Source organism: Papaver somniferum, chromosome 8 (assembly GCF_003573695.1).
Source record: "Papaver somniferum cultivar HN1 chromosome 8, ASM357369v1, whole genome shotgun sequence".
Lineage (NCBI taxonomy): Eukaryota > Viridiplantae > Streptophyta > Magnoliopsida > Ranunculales > Papaveraceae > Papaver > Papaver somniferum.
This window is the reverse complement of record NC_039365.1, coordinates 33,725,254-33,742,867: the sequence shown is the minus strand read 5'-3', so window position 1 is coordinate 33,742,867 and position 17,614 is coordinate 33,725,254. Positions and strand designations below refer to the sequence as shown.

The 17,614-nt window shown below is 36.4% G+C and overlaps 2 protein-coding genes and 1 pseudogene across 3 annotated transcripts; all 3 read right to left on the bottom strand.

Annotated features, from left to right (window-relative positions):
• Nucleotides 1–650: 650 nt before the first annotated feature.
• LOC113304891 lies at nucleotides 651–4,194 on the bottom strand (annotated as a pseudogene).
• Nucleotides 4,195–6,255: 2,061 nt separating this feature from the next.
• On the bottom strand, nucleotides 6,256–8,271 carry LOC113306608 (40S ribosomal protein S13-like). Its single transcript, XM_026555532.1, has 4 exons — nucleotides 8,086–8,271; nucleotides 7,846–7,984; nucleotides 7,552–7,738; nucleotides 6,256–6,604 (listed from the first exon to the last, which is right to left on the bottom strand). Exons 1-4 carry the CDS (start codon nucleotides 8,179–8,181, stop codon nucleotides 6,571–6,573), a joined length of 456 nt encoding a protein of 151 aa, XP_026411317.1. The 5' UTR covers nucleotides 8,182–8,271; the 3' UTR covers nucleotides 6,256–6,570.
• Nucleotides 8,272–8,637: 366 nt separating this feature from the next.
• LOC113304887 (maspardin-like) lies at nucleotides 8,638–14,008 on the bottom strand. Of its 2 annotated transcripts, XM_026554016.1 has the most exons (8): nucleotides 13,656–14,008; nucleotides 12,610–12,735; nucleotides 12,368–12,466; nucleotides 11,630–11,772; nucleotides 11,005–11,113; nucleotides 10,499–10,606; nucleotides 9,720–9,860; nucleotides 8,638–9,378 (listed from the first exon to the last, which is right to left on the bottom strand). In XM_026554016.1, exons 1-8 carry the CDS (start codon nucleotides 13,725–13,727, stop codon nucleotides 8,863–8,865), a joined length of 1,314 nt encoding a protein of 437 aa, XP_026409801.1. In that variant the 5' UTR covers nucleotides 13,728–14,008; the 3' UTR covers nucleotides 8,638–8,862. The 2 variants fall into 2 exon arrangements, with proteins under 2 accessions (XP_026409801.1, XP_026409802.1); XM_026554017.1 differs by lacking the exon at nucleotides 10,499–10,606.
• Between the last annotated feature and the right edge of the window lie 3,606 nt (nucleotides 14,009–17,614).

Below are 17,614 nucleotides of genomic sequence, written 5' to 3'. Positions count from 1 at the left end.
TTTGACCGGGTAAAACAGATTTGACTAACTAGTGTGACGCCTTCCCGTTATTATCACTTTGGAGACACTTTTAAAATGTGTCAATATCGGGGACAAGAAAAAAACGACCCAAAAAAACGGGGTACTTTATAAGTTTTCCCTAAACATAAACAATCTATATTTGTCCTCATCATTCTCTAAGCTCAAAAAGCAAGCTTTTCTCTTATGACCACATACATTAAAGACATCAAGGAATAGATTCAACTTACGATCTTTGCTATTACTAAAGCGAGTCTTAGCCAATCGTGTATCATTAAGAATTGAATTGTACCATAACTCACTGAGATAGAGTCCGAACTGGTAATCTGGTGAGGATGTTCTCAATTACAAATTCCTCCGGAAGACTAGATACAGCAGGATCAATTTCATCGACTGTTTCACTCTTCTCCTTTAAAGTTTTCATCTTTTTCGAAACCATCAATTACAGAAATAAAAATCTCAACTTGGCCAGAGAATGAAGATGAGATTTTGGAATCGGGAAACTAGATAACTTACAGGTAAATTGAATTAAAAATCTCAACTTGAAGATGAAGATGATTTCTGGATTCTGGGTACATAATCGATGGTTCTAGCTAGGTCGGCTACCCCCATGGAGAAAAGGGAAGAAGAAGAACGAAATTTAGAAACTTGAAAAGAAAACCTAATTACATGCATATTACTTGCCAGAATGGCCAGTTTCCCAGTGCCCAGTCTGATTGACATATGGACTGGTTTTCCTCCTATCTCGGTGCTTCGTAAATAAGAGTAGAATTCTAGAGCAGTGGAAAGATCAATCTCTAGACGATGAGCATCACCTCGTTATACAAAGCTTCCTTGGACAGGCCTCGGCTATATATCAGGGGCATCATGAGGTAGTAGTTAAATTGATTCCTCGGCTCTTGAATCCCTCTCAACCTGCAGCAAGCAAACAAATCCATGAATAAGGTGAAAGGAAAAGAGGGAAACGCAGTTATAAACCTGGCTCAGAGAAATTCTTAATTTGAGCTTTTCATTACCGTTAATGCCCATCTGCTCATATCTTCAGCTTCCTTTTAATGTCACCATACCTCGGACTACTTGTATACTCCTTCGGAAGTCCATTCTAAAATCAAGAATTAATTCATAAACATTCAAGTTCCCAAAGGAAGATTAGGTGTTTGAAGAATAAGCTGATAATGGACTATTTTAACAACTAACCTGCTTATTAATTTGGTGTCATCCAGTTCGTATTCTTTGATTGAAGGAAAGAACCTTTTTATGAATGCGTTCCAGATTTGGACATCTCTCAACCATCAGCTTCTCGAGTCGCGGATAAAAAGGAGACGTTGATTGCGTAGTGCACCATTTCTTCAGGCCAGGCAAGTTGCATAAGGTGAGTTTTACCAACTCCGGAAACGGTTGACATGCTTGACGATCACCATAAAAATCATTACCAAGACAAACCACATCATTCAATGTGTCAACTGTGAGAACCTTGAGAGATGGAAGTTGCCCAAGCCCCGGAAGTTGACGACAAATAAAACAACCTTCTAACTCTAGCTCTACCAAATTTGGAAGAGTTGAAGAAATGCTATTGCTCGTCATCCATGTTGGAAACTTGGGATCCAAATAGTTAACAATCTTCAACGTTTTCAAGCTAGGATTTGGTACCAATTGCTCCATCACTGCAAGATCAATAGCACATCCTGCTTCGTCTGGTCTACAACTCCATTCTAACATTAAGCTCTGACCCTTCAGATTTGCTTTCTTGGCGTCTTTTGGTTTTGTCACGTGTTGAAGATTACTGATGTGCAGTTTGCTTTCCAAAGAGTTTAGGGATCCCAACTCCGTAATGCTACCGCCATCTCTACCATCCACTTTAAATACTTGTAATGTTTGAAGACGGGAAAGACATCCAATCTCCCTTGGCATTTCGTTCCAGCTTCCCTTGTTGCTTACAATGAGATGTCTCAAGTGGCTCAACCTTTTTATGTGGTTTGGAAGCTCTTTAAGCGCAAAACAATCTCTGAGATTCAGAGACTGCAAGTTGGAAAGGTGAGTAATGGACTCAGGTAATACAACTAAATGTGAACCGGAAAGATCGAGGTACCTCAGAAGCTTCAACATTCCCATTTTGTCAGGAAATGTTTTTAGTCTTGGGCAACACCTAAGAAGCAATGTCTGCAAATTGTATAGCCGAGATATGGACTCGGGTAATCCTTCGATTAGAGTGTATGATAGATCAAGATACCTGAGATGTTTCATTTCTGCGACTGACTTTGGTAACTCTTTAATACTAGTACACCGCTGTAAATCTAAGACGCGGAACTTCTTATAGTTGAAAATGCTGTCATAGTTGATGTAATTATCTCCTGCTTGAGTTTGAACAAACAAAGTGCGCAGTTTCGAATCATCTTCCAGCTTCTCTGGACATGTTATCCTGCCTTCATCAAAAATCAACCTCAAACGTCGAACTTTTGAAATATCTTCTTTGGCAATCTCACTGACCTTAATGATCGAGCATTCATAATTTCCGACAACATCTTTTGCAAGATCATGCATAAGATGATGCAGTTTGTAATGTTGAGTATCTCCATCATGAGCATCTGTCGCTTCTTGTAACAAGGAGTTCTGCAACAAACTATTAAAATGGTCATTTCTGATATCCTCGAGCTGTTTTTCACGATTTCCATCCGACGGATGAAGAAAGCCTTCCGCCATCCATAACTGAATTAAGCTTTGTTTCTCAAATGATGAATCCTTCGGAAATAACGAACAATAAGCGAAGCATTGCTTCAAACGTGACGGCAAATATCTGTAACTTAACCTCAATGCAGGTAAAACTTGATAGTCTGCAGATAATTCCCAGGATTTACTGTCTCGGATAAATGACCATTCTCCGCTGGTCTTCATAGAGTGCAATAGTTCTCCTAGACTTTTTGCTGCCAATGGCACACCACCACATTTACGCACAATTTCCCTGCCAATACCTGCCAAATTTGGAGTCTCTTCTGCACCGCCAGGAGCAAATGCTATTTGTCGAAGTACTGACCAGCATTCGTGTTCCGATAATACTTTTAAGGCATGAGTAGATCCCTCCCTGCCACAAACATTGGCGACTTCATTGCTGCGAGTTGTAACAATTATGTTACTTCCAGGTTTCCCAACATTCAGTTGAGTCGAGTTTATTCCAGACTTCAGTTGTCAAGTTCCACAAGTCGTCAAGTACAAGGAAGTATCTTTTATCACTCAATATATCCTTCATTATTTGTTCTAGCATATCCATATTTGCATCTTTATCGAAAGTTTTATGTGTTGCAGATTCGATGATATGTCTCAGGATTTTCTTAACATCAAAATCAATGGACACATGGACCCATATTCGCAGCTCGAAGGTGTCGGATACCCCTTTGTCATTGTAGATTAATCTTGCCAAGGTGGTCTTCCCCAACCCCCCCATACCTACAATTGGAACAACGGAAACTCTTGAATCTGATGAGGATGAGGAGCAGCAGCTAATCGTTTCTAATAAGACATTTATCATCTTTTCTTTATCTTTTTCTCTTCCTTGAATTGCTAATGGAAGATGTTGTTTCTTGGTTATCTTTAATTTGCTCATAAAGTGATACCAAAGGCGAGGAGGTATAACGACCATATGGCAACTCTAACCAAACCTTATTTTCGGCATTAACATCTAACCTTTCATTGATTTTTCTGATTTTATCAGCCATGTTGAATCGAAACACAAGTGGGATTTGATCTTAGTGACAGGTTTACACGTAGCTTGTCTCTCTTACGGCCGCTCATCTCCTTCTCATGCATAACATGATATGAAAACTTATCGAGAATATCATCAGCATCATAAGTCACGTCTTTAAGCCCTTCCAACCACTCTCTAAGCGCTTCTTTTTCCATTTGTTGTTTCTCAACGTCTTCTACTTTTTCCATTTGAATTATGGACAAAGTATTGTCAAGTTTTTTCAGCTCTTCTTTTACACTGGAGGCTTCTTTAAGCTCCTTGAGAACCAAAATGATTAAGCTCTTCAACATCTCCACCGCACAAGCTGCCAGAAATTCCTCAAAAGTAACCCTTTTTGTTAATGAATCAACTGGAAAACTCAAAATTCAATATCTTAAAATACCAAAACCAAGATTAGGCAATTAGGCAATAGAGAACACCTTTCAGTTAGCGCAGAAGAAAACACTTGGGATTTCTTATCTTGACATTTTCAAATTTCAAATTTCAAACTGTATACTGGTGGTCCATGTACAATTGTGACGATGAAGACTTCATAGACGAGGACTTCAAATTGAATGGTGCAAACAAGATACGTATATCATCTGTATAGACGATAAATCAATTCACGTACACTGGTGGTCCATGTTCAATGTGACAACCATACCATTGAAGACTTCAAATTGAATGGTTGGATGCGTAAATCAAGTCACATTTATGCATGCAGCCATGTGACAAATAACGGTAAGACTAGGAATTAACTGTCTGTAAATGTAAGAAGTTCGATTAAAATGTCACATAATGCTAAGCTGAGTTATCCAATTTACAGCAAGATAGCGGATTTACTCTTGAAGACTGTTAAAAAGAAAAAGAATAAACCTAGTACACCCTGGGGTTCACCCTTCGTTGTCGATTACATCTTTCCAGTAAACAAGGTTCAAATCTCATTATATAGGGTCTACTAATCAAGCACATGACCCATGTTGTCTAAAGGAGAGAGACTATGCAAGTAGTCACTTCCCATTTCCGAAGGGAAAATTAACATCTTGGCTAACTTCTGAACTGACATCTAGACTGCAATGCACCAGAAAAATCACAATATCCAGATCAACATCACTTTTGGTGGTTTATTCTGTAACCATCCTTGAACCCTCAAAATTCAAAATTGACGACCTGAACACCATCTTAACCTAGCTTGAAAAAGAAAAGCTTGGCCGCAAACAAGAGCAACACAGTTACCAAACACTAACGTGCAATAACCTAGTGTAAGCCGTCACAACTGGTACTAGCAAACAACTTGTATCAGAATGTCTCTTGCAAAGTTATCATAGGCCTCTCTTTTAAAAAAAAAAAAAAAGGTTCTCATAGGTCCAAAGAAATATCATAAGATCTCGAAGCATGTAAGAGGCCACATTCTTAATAGACGACCTACAGTGTCAAGAGGTTTTAATAGAGTAGAACAATGTGTCCCTAACCAGAATAGAGCTCAAAAGCATTAGCAACTACCATTGAGTTCAACCAAATGTATATAGAAGTCAATGGATCCAAACATCAAAACTGCTGTTCTTACATTTCTCACCTAAATGAACTAAAACAATAACAAAATCTGACTCCTTTGGAATCTACATATATGATACCAATGGCATATACTGGAAAATTTGCTCAACGGAGGAAATGATAAACCAAATCAGTCCTAATTTTAACTTCTCTCATGTTCCTAATTATCTCCAAGGTGCCACGGTATTTCTCGTGTGGGGAAACGATCCACTTGATTTTTGTTTTCCATCTAAACGCGGGCTAACACTGTCCATTTATTTACACACTCTTTATTCTTCAAGAAATTACAATACCTATTTCCAAGTTCACAACCAATTGTGACTGAGGAAGACTTTTCAGCCAAGTTCAGTCTAAATATAAACCTAACCAACCTTCGTATTTAGATAAAACAAATTGAGATTCAAAATGTACGGTTAAAGAACCTTCTGCCTAAGCTACCAAACTGATTACTTCCGAAAGAGAGGATAAATGATGCACGTAAAAAAAATAATTAAACACTTACAGAGGAAGAAATTAAACACTTACAGTGGGGAAGAAATTATTGACCTCGGCCCAGCGGCCGACCATGGCGTCTTGTCGTCTTCGTTGAAGGCATGGAAAACGGAGAAAAAACACATCAGAGCGTCAGTTAACAGGTGTACCATCAAAAGTTATGATCCACTCTGTGATGTGATTAACTGTTGCAATGGATCCTAAGGTCTCTCGGTTGGACACGTGTTATACGACTACGCTACAAGATTGAATGAGGCAGCAGATCACGGAAAATCAGAGCATGGAAGTGAACATTGGAGCATGGAAGTGAACGAGCGCAGTTCACTACTTCAGATGAAGGAGTTACACTACCCATAGTCCTTGCCCCTTGCTCTTATAAAATGAAATTTTTTGATAGAGATAAGCTTTTATAGCTGATGGTGCAAGTGCTGTTGAGATCAAAGAGTTGAACATCACCTTTAACATGGCATCAATAGACAAAATGACCAACGTTCACATTAGTAAAGATGAGATCATATGATAGAAGTTTAATAAAAAAAAGTGTCATTCTAATACTATCTCATACTTCAAATTACGAAAACAGAAACACCAAATGTATAAAGGTAATTAGACCCAATCATCAAAACTGTTGTTCATACATTTATCTCCTAAAAGAACTTAAACAATAACATAATCCACTTCAGAATTTGACAAAAGAAACTAATCCAGCATAGGTCTCCCCATTCAAAGAGAATGGATATCTTCAAGCTCCCAACAGTAACCCCACTCTACCTAGATGGAAGTCCAACCTAAGCAACAAGAGTACTGGCAGTTGTAGATTCACTGCACAAGCAAAGGAAGACAAGTATTTGTTAGGCCATCCATCTTTACACAAGAAAACATAATGAATAAAGACTGATATTATGGCAAGAAAAACTAATAAAGAAGGCAAATAGTTGCAAGCACAGAAAGTGTAAATAAACTGCAGTCGGATAACAAACTGAGATTTAAGATCTAATATATTGAGTGTAATGGCATTTGGAGGCAGATTTGTGAGACATATGATTGAATGGGCAATTAGTTGATCAATTGTGTAAAGAGAGGATTTAGGGAAGAAAAGATAAAGACCGTTAATTCCCCAAAAATCTCAATACAAACCAAACAACCAAAAAATCCCACAATCAAAAGCACAAAATCCGTACCATGATTCCATCTTTTCCAGAAACAGAAATTGATATAAGGGATAGAATAGCTGAGCACCTTGCAGAAGACCTGCAAGTATTTCAGAGCTACTGAAGAGCTCTCCCCAATTTGCATCAATCCCTTAATCTCTTGAGATAATATCTAACCATGAAATAATATGATACTGGACTATAACTACAGAAACTAAAATTGTACAGAACCACTAATATCTGCTGCTTATAGAGAGCACACTCAGTGACAAAACAATAGTAAAGTAAGCAGCAGTCATCTATCCTGGATCTTTGGGCAAGGGAAAACTTAATAATATTAGGTTATCTATTTCATTTCACAAATATAATGCTATAATGCTTGTGAGACCTCTTAGTGGTTTCTTGGGATTCACAGGAAAATCAACAATACAGCAACCAAGTAAACCATACAACTTTCAATACTAGGTACATCATAGTTTACATGTGGTGAAGTTGACAAATTATGCTATGCAGTCACATTTTATAAATGCAAAAACATTCAACCTACAATTAACACAATGGAAGAGACAATTTCTATTAAAATCAGATGAAAAAGAAACTTGTTAGCTAAAAACTTACTATTTCCAGACTGGGGGAAGCTTCTTGGTCCTCTTGTAATAACGGGCTAGACGGTGAATCCTGCTCTCAACCAAAATCAATCTAAACTTCGAGTCCTTGTCCTTCCTGTTCCTCTCCAAATGCTTCCTAATAGCAACAGCCTTCTTGATCAAATGGTACAAATCCTCTGGGATCTCAGGTGCAAGCCCTGCGTAGAAACAATCAAAAACCCACATCAAAAAACAAATCACCATTATAAAATAAATCTCAAAAAAAAAAAAAATCAAACCAGAAAACAAAAAGTGATAATCATACCATGAGCCTTAAGAATACGCAAGATCTTGCTTCCAGTAACACTCTTAACTTGAGCAATACCATGTGAATCCCTTAGAATGACACCAATCTGAGATGGAGTCAAACCCTTCTTTGCGAACTTACAAATGTTATCCTCAACCTGAACAAATCAAACACAAAAAACCCATCATCATCAGTATACAGTTAAGATTCTCAAAATGATACATTAAACTAAAGGGATTTGGGTTTTTTTTAACTTACATCAGGTGAAGAAATCTTCAACCAGCTTGGTGGTGTTCTTTTGTATGGCAAAGCTGATGATGAAATACCCTTACCTCCACTATGCATACGCCCCATCTAGGCTGAATGAGGATTGAACTCTGAGTTTTTTCTCTAAACCTAAAAATACAGCAGCTGCTCTCTCGTCCTCCGCTTTTAAGACTCAGAAACCCTAACAAGTGAAAGATGACGAGGGTTTATATTGCGGCAAACCCTACTCATATTTCTTAAACTTCCGATTTTGCCCCTTGAATATCATTTTGGGCTTTACCTAATTGGCCCGCATAAGATGGGCCTGATAATATGATCTGTAGTACATTGCGCAACCCACATTTTCGCTTGTGGCCAGAAGAACTTCTTCCGGCAGTTACAATCATAACTGATAGCTTGTAGCCGACTAGACGCTGCATTTATAAACATCGTATTGCATGGGATGGCTTTAAAACTTCCGTAAATTAATCCGCGACGGGATATTGGAAACAAACTTTTGTACTGAGATTGGCCATTTCAAGTCACATCTTACTCAAAGCATTGTGATGAAAGTCTTCAGCAAAGATTTATTCATTCACAAAGGAGGTAGATAGAGAGGGAACTCTGTTATCTACAGTTGAAACATTTAAAAGTACATTTCTGTTATGTTCTCACCACAATCAGCTCACAATTTGCAGCAATCCTATGGAAGAGTATAAAAGCAAAAGACACACTGTCAACTTGTTTACAGACCACATTAAAGCAAGGAATACAAATTGAACCCGCATACTACACATTCTGCCTACAGTTCAATCTATGACACCGAGTATTGTACAAATTTCCTAAATACAAAGACAGCAATAAGTAAAGAACTGAATATGACCGAGTAAGTTCAACAGCCTGAGTAGCTAATATCAATTGAATTTCCATAACCACTCTAATATCCAAAAGCATAGGTTTCAATTGCCCACGTAAGAGAGATGCAGTATTTTTATGTATCTCCTCATTAACTTTTTTGGAGCCATCACTGCCGTCATTGTCTGAAGCTGCAAAATGTATAGGATCTTCAGAGGTGGGATTTGAACTGCTTTCACCACTATTCTCATTTGAGGGGTCATTATTGGCACCTTCTTTTTCCTTATTCTTCGCATCCCTAGATGGTGATCCTTTGGAGTGATCCTTCGGAGGGTTGTCAGAATCTTCTTTTTCCTTATTCTTATCACTTGAACCTCCACCACTACTGTCCCTGGGGTTTTGCAAGCCTATATCCGGCTTTGCTTCAACTCCAACCCGTCTCAAATGCAGCTGCCAGATTCCATTAACCAGAAACACAAGAAAATTGAGACGACAATAAATGTCACATTTATGGGAAGACGCTGGGTATAGCTATGTAAGTTTGTGAATGCCACAACGTTCAGGAAGCGCTAATACTAGTTCAAGGGAAAAACTCTGCATGATTTTGCAAACACAACGCAAAAGTAGCCATAAATTTGAGCTCTAATGAGTGAAGTATTTATCATCAAAAGCAAAAATGATTTTTGTGGATTTTTCTTTATGTAAAAAAATTTCCTGTAAAAATAAAAATTTGTCTGATACACTGCAAACAGAGAAGAATCACGGGATACTGAAAGAATATTCTACACTACCTGAAGATGTAGGTTAACTTCATCCGGACGCGAAAGAAATGGAAAATCGCCACCTGATTTTAGGGATGCTCGCCTTGCTCCAGGATACTTCTCACTTACTTGATCTTTTAATTCTCGAGGAATGGCACAATAATCATTTGTCTACAAACGCACAAAAGTAAAAACATGCAAAACTGTAAGCAAGTGTACCATATTCAACTCTTACATTAGAATAGAAAAATATGATCCAAACCAAAAAATTGGAAAAACATCAAAAGCTCCCAATTTGCTCTACCACATAATACTACTTGAGCATGAAGATAGTGTACTACAGATACTAGACAACAAGAATCGTAAGGTATTACGGGGGGAAGTTCAGAGACATTTATCAAGCTATCCAAGTCAACCCAATTCACATTAAGCTCTTATTATGCTCTTATCTCACTCTGATAATGCACACTGGTGCACAAACTAGTAAAACTCTTCGATAATTTTTAGCTTAAAATGTGTTCATGGAAAAACCTTGTTTTATATTAACTGTGAAAGTACATAAAATGATATTGAAAGAGTTAAAATGGTTATGACTTGTTTTCATATACTAACGAAGATACATTACAAACAAATAGTACTAGTTCGGTATTTACTGACAAGTGACGAGAGAAGAAATATACTAAGATCACATTATTGAGTGCTTTCAAGGTCTCTGTCATATTTCTATTCTACAGGGAGATGTGGTCTCCTGGAAGAGAGAAGGGATACATAAGTGGAAATTAGAAACGAACCACAATTAAGTTACTTACATCCATTATTGTGATAAATGAATCTGAAAGTAAGAGAGGTCCGATAGAAGCAGGGCCAAATGTCAAAGTTAACCTTGAAGCAAGATCCTCACGGGAGAGAGTCTCAACCTGAACACGATTCAAAGTTTATGATACAAAGGTATGAGGAGTTCAAGGATCTCAGATTCAAACATGTTACATCCAATACTGAAAAACAGGTAAGAATTTTTTGTCTTTGCAAATATGAGATTCTTGAACTCATTTTTTTTTGGCAAGGGATGACTATAAGAAGTTAATTATATTCAAGGAAAGCTGATAAAGTTATCTATTGAATTGGCCGATGATAGCTTTACATTTTTTTAGGCTTAAACTAGATACCTAAAACAACTCGGGATTCTAAATATAGGAAATACTAAAATATGAGTATGAAAATAACGATGACTTCTAAACTTCAAGTAGGAACGAACGAGCCTATAACCAGATTGCTTTACTGAAGATAGTAACACAATATAGAATAAAAGGTCAACCTGGGAAACAACAAAATCCACCGAGTCTGCAATGAACGGTTCATGTGGACCATCACGAATTCCTATTAGAACGTATCGCTTCAGCAAAAAGGAGGGTGTCCAAGAAACACTGCAATGAAAGGCAAAAAACAAAATTTTGACGAAGTCTTCAGTATTTGAAGTGCATTTAAGAGAAACATGGAGATGGGATTGATATTAAGAATATGGAATAAAGAATGAACCCATTGACGACCACCGACAGGCAAGGTTGCTGTGTTAATACTTGACAGTAATCTCTATAAATCATTCTATCTAGTGAGAAAGCATTAAAAAGATAGGTTCAATATAGTCTACATTTGATGTATAAAATTTCAAGTGTCAAATGGATAGTGCCTAGAACCTAGTCCTAGAAACAAGCTCAATGAAGAGCGAAGACAAGTTCATTTTCAAAGAGAGAAACATCTGCACCGAAGCTGATGTGCAAGTCGAAATATAGTTTTGTTAACAATCATTACTAGTGACAGGTGCAAGTATAGGATACGACTTTTGGCTGCATTACGGACCCAAGCTTATAGAAATCACAACACTAATCATCAAGATGATCATTTAACTAATAGTTGCACAAGAGATGTATCAAATTACATACACGGGTGCCCATGGCATAGAAGCTGAGAAACTTTGTGTATCAAGAAAAGTATTTGAGAGTATTAACGATCGAACACGTCTTGGACGATGCTGAGCAAAGAGTTGTGCTAGAAAGCCACCAAGGGATGTCCCATAAAGATGCACCTGTTAAAAGTACTTGGTCAGCATATTCATTACTTAAATTTTATTCCGATAAAAAATTCTCTACCATATCGAGAGGCCATTGTAAAATTCGAATGCCATAATCTGTCTGCTAGAAAGAAAAAAAATCAATTGCTGAGTGTTCTCATACTGATGTAATTGTTAATCTGCAAAACGTTGCCCACAGAAAGATACTAAGTTCCTAGCATCTTCTTGCATAAAGATACGTAAATGCAGGAATCCAATCCCATATGGATATCATATTTCATAACTGGTAATATCAAACGTGTATATGACTATATGTTATTATTTTTCCTACCTAGATCTAGGTTACTCATCTGCTATCACTGTTTATAGGTTGTTTCCAATTTCTGCTACCAAACTGAATTCCCATTCTCTAACAAGAAATCTACAGTGTAAGACTTGGGATTCCAGTTTTATCTACCTGCTTTGCAGTATTTCTGAAATTGAGCAGTAGTATTTTTAACATAACCGATAAACAAATCAACAGTGTGGATAAAGTATAGAGATGATGACTGTTTCTGGAATAAACAACAATATGTAAGTCAAATTGTACAGGAAGTAATTTAATACATACATGGTGAACATCGATAGCATCTAGAAACTTTTCGAATGCTTGAATCCATTCATGATGATTCCACACACGTGGTATATCAACAGATATTACTCGATAACCCTGAAACACAAATTTCACATATTAAAATACATAGACACTAAGAACTCTACTACGATCAATTAAAAGTACATCCCGAGCTGCTTATTTAGATAAGTACATTAAAAAAAAAAAACTAGAAAATAATAGAAGCACATATATCCTACCTTATTTGATAATGACATAATTTGTTTATAGTAGACATCAGCAGTTCCCGGTGTCCCAGGAAGACAGATAAGTGGAGGCACCACTTTTGGACCAAACTCATAATACCTCCATTGTCTTGACCCAATCTGCAATAATTAACTGAACAAAATAAGGGCCATTTGCTATATAATAGCTTGGCAAAGAGGATTAAAAAAAGCAGCCCACTTTTCTGTAACCACAGCAACTCCCCCGGAATGTAATAAGAAACTTTGATTAATAATTCACAGACCAAACAACTAAATGGCTGGATTGACATTGTGAAAACATTATGCTAAGACTATCGGACATAAATCTGATTGCGAGCACATATAGGTAGTATCGCTTCCTTACGGCATACTTACACTCCAAGTCATGCACATTTAAAAAGGCACGGGGCAAACAGACTCAACTAATTACTGGGGAATCCCACAAGCACAACCAAAGTTGAATGTATACCAGGAAAACACTGAAATTAAAAAGAAAAGTCCAGAAGTCCATATCTCATCACTTAGTTAGACAACAGTGAAACGCAATACAAAGATGTCAAGGGATGTAAAGAGTGGCATCAAAGCTGCTTAGTATCTAGGGAAAGTTTTTGTGACACAAATGACAGAGAAAAACCTCAAGTTCTAGAACATATACTGAATTTTGACTGATAAGTTGCACAATGGACACCCATTGATAGCCAAAAAGGGTGGTGATCTTACACTCTAAAAAATTCCCTGAAAACTTCAGTGCGTATCTAACATTGCACCTAAATAAATCAATGCGCCTTTGCGAACTTTTCTTTTCGGATACCAAGTAGAATCCAAATACAGTGTTGTTTACAAAACTTACATGCTATAGGTGCTATCAAATTCTTGGAAAACTATATGAGATACTCAAAACCCTATGCCCAATATAGGACTAGGATATCCAAGATCAAATTAAGATCAATTGACAGAAAAAGGTAAACAACAAGAACAAAAAAGCCTCAATTACAAGATGAAATTAAAGAAAGATAGAGAAATTAAGGAAGAAAACATACAGAGATCTTGTGAAGTGGAACTTGAGATTTGAAATGAATATAATCCCCAGGCGCCGAGAAGACGCCTTTCATTGTTTCTTCTTCTTCTGAAAGAATTCTCCCATCAAAATTGTGATCTAACAGGTTTTCCAATTCACTCCGATCCCAATTTTATATATCTAGGTGTGATGATTTTGAGTTTTGGATTGAGGAGAGAATAATGAGAAAGAAGAAGAAGAAACCAATCACGTGGCCCTAAGACTTGATGATAATTCTAACAGTCAAAGAGAGAGAAGAAAGAAATCAAACGATTGTTGCTGATACTCTTCTTTAACAGCTTGTCAACACAACAAGAAGGAACTACTTCTCCATGTGTGTAGTCATTCGATGTGTGCACGATTATTAGGTGGAAACTTGAAATTGACATTGTTCTTTTACCAAACTTACACCTTGCTTACACCAAGTAATTGTTGAAGTCATAGGCTGGTTTCATACAACTTTGATACACACAACGAAGTGTCTCGAATAGGATCCAACAGCCAGTATCTGGATGGGTAGGTAGAAGTGGGTCCCCCATCTCTCTCACAAGGTACAGTTTCGAGGTTTTTTTCACGGTACATTAATCATTTTCGGATTTCATATGTAACTTGGATTTGACTGTTAAATTTGATACTTATTTTAAAGATTATAATCATTCGATGGGTTTCGGTATTTCTCTTAATAATAAAATGTGAAGCAAAAGGGAGCTAGAACAAGACCAGGATGGGCTTCGAACACTTAGATGCAGAAGCAAAAGCAAAAGCATTCTTAGAAACACTTAAGCGGATTGAACATTTGAAGATCAACACGTGTTCTTTTTTCAATGATTGTAAGAATCTAGTCTCGGCGGTTCATAGAGAACAGTCTTCTCAATTTCACTGGAGAGTGCATTATTTTATCTTGAAAGACAAAGACTTGTTTAGTTATTCAGTAATGTTTGCTTTAAGTTAAAGACGTAGAAAATTCTCGTTTTATGTTAGAAAAGGTAGCAAAAGAAGCTAGAGTTTTAAGTGTCAAAGGTTTCTCTACCGAAAACCTACCTAGTGAAATACAAACACAATTTTTTGAAAATCCGATAAGGAACTTGTTTCTCAATTCTCAATTAATGTAACTTCAACTTCTTCTTGATTAAATTGGTAGTTATAAAAAAAACAAACACAAACAAACATATGAAACAGTGTATTTAGTTAGTTATTTACAACAATGTGGTGAATCTCGGATCGCGGCCTTGTCTCGGTCGTTTCCAGGACAACTTGATAGTTGTAATTTTGGAGTTGTTGTTTCCAAATTTTATACCACTTAATCAAATAATTGATGAACACATTAGGGACTTAGACTAAGTTAAACTTGTTTCTACTTATATGGTTTACAATTTCGCATAACAAAATAAATATTAAGTATTTTAGGTTCGGTTTTGATTTTTTTTTCTTTTATTACTACGAAATTCTTATACTGCCATTATCTCGGAAATTTTCTCATTTAAATATCGTTTCGCTGATATTGAGAAATTTCTCTCGCCAGAAACCTAGTATCTTGTCCGAGAATGACTATATCGAGCTCTTATATTGGATTGTTAACTTTACTATTACCTATTAACTATTAAGATGTTATTTTCGATTCATAGCACATGTGAAATTGAACTTCGCTTTTAGAGAAAATATGTCACGTGAGCAAATTTGCCTTATGACCTGAAATTTTTCCCAATAATTCTGAATATACCATTGATATAATAATTTCTAACAAAACCCGCAATATTTTTACAAGACTTTAGATTTGTTGTAGGGGGAAGCCCAGGTAACATGGGAAGTATGATCATTTTTTCCCAAGCGAATTCATGGTGTAGTTTTAGTATTATATCTTTAATTTTTTCTAGATTTGGTTATTTTTTGGCGATAAAGTAGCTCATTTCTTGCTATCCATAAGGACCAGATAAGAAAGAAAAAAAATAAAATAATTAATGATAGATGAATGGGCTTTTGTTTGTAGAATTTGTGGGATTGTTGTTTGAGGAGTTAGAATATTTGGAGATATTTGGGTGGATTTGATTAGATCATGTACTTGAGTTGTATAACAAGTTTGCTTGAACGATCTCAAAAACCAATATCCAAGAATCAACCTAGTATGTATCTAAACCGTATACGAAAAAAATTCCAACAAGAAAAAGTCTTGTAGTCTATATTCCAAGATAAGAATTCTCAAAAATAAATCTTATAGGTTCAACACAGTCTTTTAAGCTTAAAAATTGTCTATGTTGTTTAACGTACTTGTTAGAGATTGCTCGGTCGAATTCACAAGTTTTGCTATATCAAGTTTTTTGTCAATGTTAGATGAAAAATTGTATCTTCATTTTATATAATATATTAAGTCAAGTCTCGGACTAGGTATAGAAGTTGGTAGTTGAGTATACATCACTGAATAACCTTCGAAGAATGAAGATCGACGAAGACATTTAGAGAACTTTATCAACCTGAAACTTCATGTTCCAGTTGATTGCTAGAGTCGTCCTATATTGGCCTCGGTTTCGTCTGAGAAACATATATAATTTGGTTCACGACTTAAAGACTTCACTTAGGGATTCGTGAATCCATGTACGACTATCTTTACCTTGATAGTTCGTGTATCCTTATTTTGTTTTTCTGTTATCGAGGTAATTGTGATCTCTTTCAAGCAAGACATATAAAAGTCACAAAGTTTTATTCGTCTCAGACTTTTTGATTCCAAAACATAGATAGCTGAAAAATATTCTTAGTTGATTAGTTCATGATTGTTCTTGAGAGGTGGTTAAGAGTACATGATTCTCATCTAACTGGGTGTAAGTTGTTAGAGCACTGCTCGGTCGAACTCGCAAGCGTTGCTATCTCAAGCTTGTTTGTCAATGTCAGTGATCAAAACTATAAGTCTTGGTTTCTAGTCTACTTATAGTGATGTACCGGACTAAGATAGTTTTGTGTGGTTGAGCTTTAGACTTCACGGCGTTCATCATTTGAAGACGAAGAAATACTAAGGAGAGCTTGTGGAACTTCATCAACAAAAGGTATGTGGAGACTGAAACTCATCTAATTATGTAAAGTAATATGTGAATGTTGAAAATCGGTTTTGCTCTTGGGATCGGTTCTACCATGTTTCCCAACATAGGTAGGGATCGATTCCACCAGACTCCCAATATAGGTAGGGATTGGTTCTACCATATTCACAACAAAAGTTAGGATCGGTTCTACCGTGATTCCCAATATACGTTGGGACCGGTTCTACCATGATTCCCGACAAAATTTATGACCCGTTTCTACCATGATTCCAAATATAGGTAGGGATTGGTTCTACCATTCCCAACAAAAGTTATATTGTTTCTATCCAGTATCCCAAGATAAGTAGGGATCAGTTCTACCTTGACTCTCAACATAAGTTAAGATCGGTTCTACCGGAATTCCCTTTTTAGGTTCGATTTGATCATCCAATAGTTTATACATTATATCCGATCACGCCTATATTCAATACACAATCACATAACAAGTTACATAAATTGTATCGATGTTGCAGTTACGAAGTTCAAAAGATAAATATTATACTTCGTAATTCAATATGATTCCTTGACACTTTGATCATACTAATATGATCAAGTCTAATACTAGAGCACCATATATGTATATATATATATAACTTCACATGTTATTTTTTATATCTTAAAATGACTTGAAAGATACGATAGGAATGAAAACAAGTAATGATGGAAAACGAAGAATTTCTAGGCTACCGGAGAATTACAAATGTTTAGATTGTCTTTACACTTTTATAGATAGACTCTTCTTTAATACTTACCGCGTTGTACTGTTTTTCCTTCGTCAAGGCTTCATTCCTATATCTATAGGTTTTCCCTTGATAAAGACTTAGACGAGGCAACATAAGCGTGTCTAACATCGCATTATGTTTCTTCTTCTAAGGAT